Source organism: Colias croceus, chromosome 26 (genome assembly GCF_905220415.1).
Source record: "Colias croceus chromosome 26, ilColCroc2.1".
Classification (NCBI taxonomy): domain Eukaryota; kingdom Metazoa; phylum Arthropoda; class Insecta; order Lepidoptera; family Pieridae; genus Colias; species Colias croceus.
The window spans coordinates 775,835-784,243 of NC_059562.1; the positions used below are offsets into that span (position 1 = coordinate 775,835).

The window sequence follows — 8,409 nt, forward strand, 5'->3', positions numbered from 1 at the left end:
AGTGGTTTAGGAGTCCATTGAGGACAAAAATTGTGACACGCGATTTATATACATGAAGATAAGCTAATAAGAAGCTACCGCACTGTGTGGCCGCATGGCACGCTAAAGCTCTGTGTGGATGGACCATTACAAATCATTATTGCATACGTCACAACAGGCAGATATAACTACTTTCTAATAGGGTACAGGTAGGATGCAAAAATGTTACAATCTATAACTAGTTTAGATCCGGCTCGAAGGACCAGTGAAGGTACATTTCTGATGAGACATCAATGAAATACGGATAACATATTATATATTATTTATTGATTATGACATATTTATTTATTTATTCATAAGTGATTAATACAATTTCCGATACTGTCTTATAAGTTAACACGTGCCACAACAATAAATGACACGAAAATGTATAATCTATGAACATAAAAATTTTAATTTATTACATTTATGTTTCAGCGCTGGAGTCGGCAGAACGGGCACGTACATAGTAATAGACGCACAATTAAACCAATTGAAACTAACGGGGACGTTATCCCCGCTCGGGTTCCTATGCAGAGCGCGCACACAACGAAATCACCTCGTACAAACCGAAGAGCAGTACGTATTCGTACACGACGCCTTACTAGAGTACGTACGCTCTGGCAACACTGAAGTCGAATTCGCTAAAGCCAGAGAATACCTCGTCAAACTGCTAGAACCGATCTCGGAAGACGAGCTAGCGGTTATGGACCTTAGCCCAGTTAGAAATAAGAGCGTTAATGACTTGACAACTGTTGAGAATGACGTCACAAGCGTCAAGTCGAGTAGTGAAAAAGATAAGACTGAAGTTATGGAGAATGGCAGTGAAATGTCAATAAAAACTGATGAACTGAACAGCGAGCCGAGTAAATCTTCGGATGGGCAGGAGAAAGAGGTGCTGGTTAATGGGGATGAAAGTGAGGGTGTGTATGACTTGGCGCCAAGGTCTACGGACACGTATAGCAAGAAAATGGCCGCGTATAATAGTATGAGTGAAGAGGAGAAAGAAGAGATTAGGAGGTGAGTTTAATTTAGACTATTATAGACACTTGTAAGAAAGAATGTGACTGACATTGATAAATTAGAAGGAGACTTTTATCCCTTGAATTTTATAATTTATAAATGAAAATAAGAAATCATTCTCTAGAAAAAATAGACTTTATAGTTCTGGTAAATTTTTATTTTGCAGAGCAAATCGTGCAGAAAATTACGCACTATTAGAGCGAATGCGTTCGTTGGCGAATCGGCAGCCAACGTACCAAGGGCCGCCGCCTGTCAATTTGTTGGAAAAACAATATCAGGTACGTCATATCTAATTTATTTCTTCATTATTAAAGAATGTAATAAAAATTGTCAAATATACATGTTCTTTAAAATGTAAAAAAAAAACAACAATTTTTTTTGACAGAATTGAAATCTAGACAATCCATCTCCGTAGGACCTAATGAAATAACCTAAAAAATATTTAATTTTTCAGTTGATAACACGTTCATGCGTAGAGCCAAGTGTATGTGCACGCGCCCCACACAATGCTGAGAAGAATCGGCCCGGTGGCATTCTACCTTCTGATTCTGCTAGAGTCATGCTCGTTCCGAAACCTGGTGTTGAGGGTAAGTTTATATTATACTAGCCTTCCGTCTGTGGCTTCGCCTGCGTTTAAAAAAACTCGCATAGTTCCCGTTTCTGTGGGATTGTGGACTGTGCATTTCTTTAAAGCGAGATGCTGTCCAGGGCGACTGTTCTCTGCAGCAGATTGTTAGCACCGCCCGTTTATACGTTATTTTGGTATCTTTGAATCTTTCCAAAGAAGTTTCTCTTCTGACACGTGTGTTCGGCACATATGCTGTTTTTTTTTTTTGTCTACTAGCTTTTCACCTTGTTTCTGCCATCTGCCTTTTCTGCACATCCATTTTTTCCTATTAAATTTTGAACTTGTGTAAAATCAGTTTTTAAATTTTTTTTTTAATTTTTTATACTTTCGTGCGCAGGCAGCGAGTACGTGAACGCGTCGTGGGTGTGCGGGCGGCGGCGCATGCGCGAGTACGCGGTGGCGCAGCACCCGGGCGGTGGGGGCGAGCTGTGGCGGCTGCTGTGGGACCACACGGGGCAGCTCGTGCTCGTGCTGCCGGAGCGCCCGCGTGGGGACCAGGTGCGTGCGTGTGGCCCTGTAGCCTGTGGGGCGCAGCACCCGCCGATATGTTTACACAAATAAATCAAAAAGAAGCGAAGCAAAATCCATATTAATATTATAAATGCGAAAGTAACTCTGTCTGTCTGTCTGTTACTCAATCACGCCTTAACTACTGAACCAATTTGCATGAAATATGGTATAGAGATATTTTGATACCCGGGAAAGGACACAGGCTTCTTTTTACCCCCGGGACATAGGATAGGTTTTATCCCGGAAATCCCACGGGATCGGAAACTATGCGGGTTTTTCTTTGAAAACGTGGGTGAAGCCGCGGGCGGAAAGCTAGTTTATAATAAAAAGGACAGAATTTATATTACAGTGAAATAAACAATTTAAGTGTTATTACAACCAAAAACGATAATTACATATTCCATTTTTATATCTTGCAATACATTACAGGATTGCGACGTGTTCTGGCCGACGGAAGATGACAGGGAGCTGTTCATCGCGAACTTTAGAGCGAGTTTTGTGTCAAAGGAAACGTACGTGGCACATCGGCGGCCAGATAGAAAGGCTGCTGACACACCAGTGGAAGCACAGTCACCTGAAGTTAACGGTTATAGGCGGCAGGAAGGCTCGGAGTGCGCAGACGATGAACGACTTATCCCAGAGAGCAATTCGCCAATCACAGATCCGGAACCGGCCTATCGCTTCGACAGAACAGAATTACGCCTAGATTCTTTGAATGGCAGCAGAGATCTATCAGCGCGCAAATCAATAGCCAACGGCGATCTATTCTCATCCCTACAAGAAAAGAAAAACGGCCCAAAATCGCCTAGAAGTCCGTCAAAAATGTCGCTGAAAAACTTCAAACTGAGTTCTCCAACGAAGTTTAAGTTCCCCGAGTGGGGAGCGCGGTCAGCTGGCTCCCCACCAGAGGAAGCACCCCCTCCCCCTCCCATAGAACCTTCCCTAACCGTAGAAGAAGAAATGGAACTACACAGGCCGTGTTATTATTTCGAGCGAGTCGACAGTGTCAGTGATGATGTGCCCACGGACAGAGTGATCGAAGTGACGAACGTTAGTGTGCATTCGTTGCAGGACGATTATCAATTAAGTGTTAAGTTCATACGGTGTTGTGGCTGGTTAAGCGGAGATACTACGGAGTATACTCCTGGGTCGCCGGATGATAATGAGTTCGTGAGGGCCGTGAGGGAGGGGAGTGGGAGTGAAAGGGAAAAGGCGTTGGATAGACTGGTCGAGCCGTATAAGGACTCGTTTGCGCTGATAGAGTTCGTGGCTGGCTGCCAGATGGAGTATAAGAACGGGCCTGTGGTTGTTGTTGACAAGTGAGTATAGGTTTTATTTATTTAGGTATTGTTCTTCGGGGCTATTTAATAATACAACTTTAATTTTTTCGGAAATGTGTGTCGTGTTTAAAATATAGATTTTCAAATGTGATATATTTTCTCATTAATTTAACCTATAAAATAGATCGAAACTATTTTTAAGTCTTAAATACTCATCAATTAAATTAAAAATAGTGCATATTTCTCTGCATTCCACTATTTTCGATACAAACGCACTAATCTGTTGATTTGTCACGAACGCGTAACACACATAGACAAACCGTATGCATATTAAATCAAATCAAATATTTATTTTGCAAGAAATGGAAGGCTTACAAATACATGAGTACATCATTCATTGTTCAGCACAAATCGCCAATTGATTGGCATGCAAAAATTTACAATAGAATGTCAATGTACATCAATGTACATCAGTATCATTTTTATAGTTATATGTCAATTAATTAATTACTAGAACATAATATTATGTACGCATGACATTCATTTGTATTTCTATCAGACTGGGCGGTTGGCGCGCGCTTTCCTTCTGCGCACTAAGCGCAGCATGCGGCGGCGCTCGCAACCCCGCTGTACACGAGCCGGGAGCCGAACACGCGCCCCCCTGCCACACCGCTGATGTATACTGCGCATGCGCATTACAAGCACACGCGAGATCCTCCCCCCACCCGTCGCAGCCAGCCTTCCCCCCACGGGCGTTACTAGCGTGCTACTGCGCGCTGGCTGTGTACGGCCCCCGGCTGCCGGCGATCAGCTGAGCCGCTCACCCATAAGGTAACTACATTTCCGCACGCCGCTTCGCCCGCGTTTTCGAAGAAAAACCCGCATAGTTCCCATCCCTGTAGCATTTCCGAGATAAATATTACCCTATGCCTTATTATGGGTCTTCAGCTACTTGCATACCAAATTTAATTGTAATCGGTTGAGTAGTTTTTACGTGAAAGAATAACAAACATCCAACCATCCTTCCATCCATCCATCTTCACAAACTTTCGCGTTTAAAATATTAGTAAGATGTAGTAGCTAGCTATGTAGTGTATACTACAAGCACACGCGAGATCCTCCCCCCACCCCTCACAGCCAGCCTCCCCCCCCGGGCGTTGTTGGCCTGCTACTGTGCGCTGGCTGTGTACGGCCCCCGGCTGCCGGCGATCAGCTGAGCCGGTAGATACTAAGGTAATGTAGTGTGTGTAGTGTGCACTACAAGCACATGCCCCCTCCCCCCACCAGTTATAACCGCAATTTAAAATTAAGTCGATGAACCATAAGGTAATTTGTGAATATGTTGAGAATCATATAATGATCATCAAACAAGCCACTTGAATCAACACTTGAAAATATTGTCCAGACAATCTTACAAAATCGAAAACTATAAAATAATAATAATACAGTTCCTAATTTAATGTAACCATGTCGGAGAATTTAAATAACTCTCCATAATTAATTATAATTAGGTAGATATGTGAAATAATTTTAAATAATGACTCAGTGTGCACACCTTGCGCGGTCGATGGTAGTAACGAGACTACTGACTCAAGGAATATAAACCATAGCATGGCCCGTAGCCCCATGCATTTCATATCAATTCAATATCGACATTATGTTGTACACCATAGAGTACATTGTAATAGGAAGGTATAGGCACATAACAACTACTCTGTTATAATTCTCTCACACGGCCTTTTCAATTGTAAGTAAATATTTACAACATCGGCAAAATTATAATAGCACTGTCCCATCCCTAGTAAAACAACGTATCCAGCTAACATCTTGGTCCTTCATAAGATTCTATGTCACAATAAATAACGTATATTTTCGTTTGCAGGTCACGAGCGCATCACAAAGAGTCTGATACGTAGTGTAAATACTCAGTGCGTTGTGCGGTAGCGAAGTATTATTTGACCAAACGTTGGTAATGCCGTATCCATAGTGTGTTGTAAAGCTCAAATGTTGGCCCACTGGTTGGTCAATGTTGGCCAATGTTTGTGATAGAAATTTTTATGAAATGAAGTCTTGTTCGCAGTTGAAAGTTTTATGAGTATATTTGTTATTTAATATAAAAAAAATTTATGTGTATGCCCAAAACAAAGTAATCCTAAAGTATCTTAAATTTTTTCAATCGCTTTTAAAATGTGTATAATTCTGCAATAGATGTCCGTTTGGACCACTATTTATCAAGAAAACGAGTTGTTTTTTTAAATAAAACACATTTCAGTTCAAAAGTTTATTTATTGTCACATTTCTAAGTAAACATTGGCGCCAACATTGGCCATAACCTATATACATATAAAATTAACGTAGTTGATGTAATTCATTGGCAAATAACCTAGATCAAGTTAAAGTTTCGTCTCTTATGTAATAAGATGAGGTTGTGTGAGTAATGTAAACACAAGTTAGTAGGTTTAGAGCGGACAAACATACAAAAAATGGGGGGGAGAATGTTCTATGAAATAGCGTATTTATTAGAAAGTATAAATCAAAGATTAGTGAAAGTACTGGAAGCAATATATTTATTTTATAAATATAATTAATATATTTCTTAGGGTTTTTTTTTCAGTTATATGGAATATATATTTATTTTTACAATAAGTACCCATGTGGTATTTTCATTTTTAAAACTTTAAAATTACCATAAGTGTGTACGATGCAGGAAAATAAATAAATAAATTTTTTAAAACATTCTCCTCCCATTTTAAAAGTGTACTATATGAGATTTGTTTATTAAACGTGTTCAAATTTATTAAAAACTAGCGGTCCGCCCCGGCTTCGCTCGTACATATTTACGTTTTCTCTACATAAGAACCATCCTCGTACTTCAAGGAATATAATAAAAAAAGAATTATCGAAATCGGTTCAGCCGTTCTCAAGTTATGCGCTTACCAACACATTTTGGGATTCATTTTTATATAAGATTGCTTGAAACATATTATGTAGGTTTTCCCAATTTATCACAAACGGTTCAGCAGTTCAATCTTAGAACCAACATACTAACTTCAGCTATGTCAACATTCATTCTTTGTGAATTCCCGTTTTGATATTTTTGAATACGTATAATAAATATATCGAATGGTATGCAGATATTGTATGTTTGTTGAACGGTTTAATGTATTGTTAAAAGTGAGATTATTCAATAATGGTTTTTATTATCAATAAGTCTTTAAATTGACTAAAAGGTCAGCATATGTAATTATTGTCGAGATAATATTTCAGAATTCATCCAATACGGTCCAGTCTTTCCATAGTGAAAACACAACACACATACGAGAGTTTTTTCTCTCTTTTATAAGTATGTTTGTACATGCTGACCTATTTAATCAATGTAACAGACTACCCTCAATTTAATAAAATACACTATTATCAGTTAGATGCATCACTAATGCTACATTCTTATACAGGGTGTAATCGTTAAGTGTGCACAAGCGATTATTCCGTAACTATTGCAGATACCAAAAAACTTTAAACTGATATCGAAAGTACTTAACCTAATGAGTAAAATGGCCATAATAAATTTTTAAAAATAAAACGAGAAATATCCAAAAATTTTACATTAAACGCTCCCATACATTTTATTTCCCATACATTTTGTATTCATAGCAGATTTTCGAAGTGACGTCCTCATTGTGCAATACAATGAGGAGCTCTATTTACAGTTTCTAAATGAACTTTCCTTCAAATTTGCGAAGTAATTAAAGCAGAAAACCAAAAAAAGAAAGAAAAAGTTTAAATCTTTCATATTAAATGTACTAGGTTGATCCAAAAGTAATGATAATTGGGTATTTCCTGTGCACATAAAAATATAAAATAAATGCTTTTTGCTTGCTCATGTATTCACTAAGTAATCACAAAAAAATCATATCAACAGGCCACGTTTCCAATTATTTACATTAATTTGAATGTGAACCGTGCGTGCCAGAATGTTTCCCGATGAAAAGAAGAAACAACGATTCGACATGTAGAGGGTAAATTTCTAAATTTTTAATGATATCAGGGGCCTTAGACAAAGTAACAATTACAAAACGATAACGAAGTTAGAAATCGCAAAAATGTATGGGATTGACATACGCTGCGTTAGATCACGTGGTCTATCTAATGTCAATCCCATACATTTTTGCGATTTCTAACATCGTTATCGTTTTGTAATTGTTACTTTGTCTACAGGCTCAGGATAATTTTTTGTCACGTTTTGTGATCATGGACGTTACCCGAGTTCACCATGTTTATGCTGGAACCAAAAAACAATCAATGTCCTGGATGCGAGCTTCCAAAGTGACGATGAAGAAATTCAAAGTAAAAATCAGTAGGTTAGATTAAAGCGGTAATTTTTTTGGGACGCTGAAGGAATAATTATGGGGGAATATTTTAAAAAGGTAGCCACTTTATTGGGCTCTTACTACACAGACCAAATTAAAAGATTGCGGTAGGTTAGTAAGGAAAAGAGACATGGCAAACTGCGGACCTGAACGCTGTTTCACCAAGACAACGCACCAGATCACAAAGCGTCAGTTGCGATGGCTGCCATTCAAAAATCGGCATTCCAAATGCTTGAACACCTACCCTTTTTTTAGATCTAGCTCCTATTTACTTTTATCTCTTTCCTCGGCACAAGAAACACTTTCTTAGCAATAAATATTATTTTTTAATTTTATTACAGTATTTTAAGACGACAGCGAAGTGATGGCCGCGTGGAGGGGTTTTTGTGGATGAAGTCAAATTTTTTTTTTTAAGTTTAGGAAAAAAAATATTGAAGTATATTTTCTAGTTAGAAGACTATCTAGAGAACTACATAATTATTATAACTGTAATGACCTTGTTTAATATTGATTATCATTACTTTTGGATCAACCCATGTACATGGGATATTCGTATCTCATACTAAATGTATGGGAGGGTTTC

The 8,409-nt window shown here is 38.6% G+C and overlaps 1 protein-coding gene across 1 annotated transcript in view; it reads left to right on the forward strand.

Annotated features, from left to right (window-relative positions):
* Nucleotides 1-5,997, forward strand: part of LOC123703507 — a 34,876-nt gene extending 28,879 nt beyond the window's left edge. Inside the window, exons 15-21 of the mRNA XM_045651537.1 lie at nt 457-1,038; nt 1,208-1,319; nt 1,496-1,628; nt 2,007-2,167; nt 2,609-3,498; nt 4,019-4,290; nt 5,342-5,997. Of these exons, the coding sequence (XP_045507493.1) occupies nt 457-1,038; nt 1,208-1,319; nt 1,496-1,628; nt 2,007-2,167; nt 2,609-3,498; nt 4,019-4,274 (2,134 nt within the window). The 3' untranslated portion in view covers nt 4,275-4,290; nt 5,342-5,997. The remainder of the gene's footprint in view (nt 1-456; nt 1,039-1,207; nt 1,320-1,495; nt 1,629-2,006; nt 2,168-2,608; nt 3,499-4,018; nt 4,291-5,341) is intronic.
* Nucleotides 5,998-8,409: the final 2,412 nt, after the last annotated feature.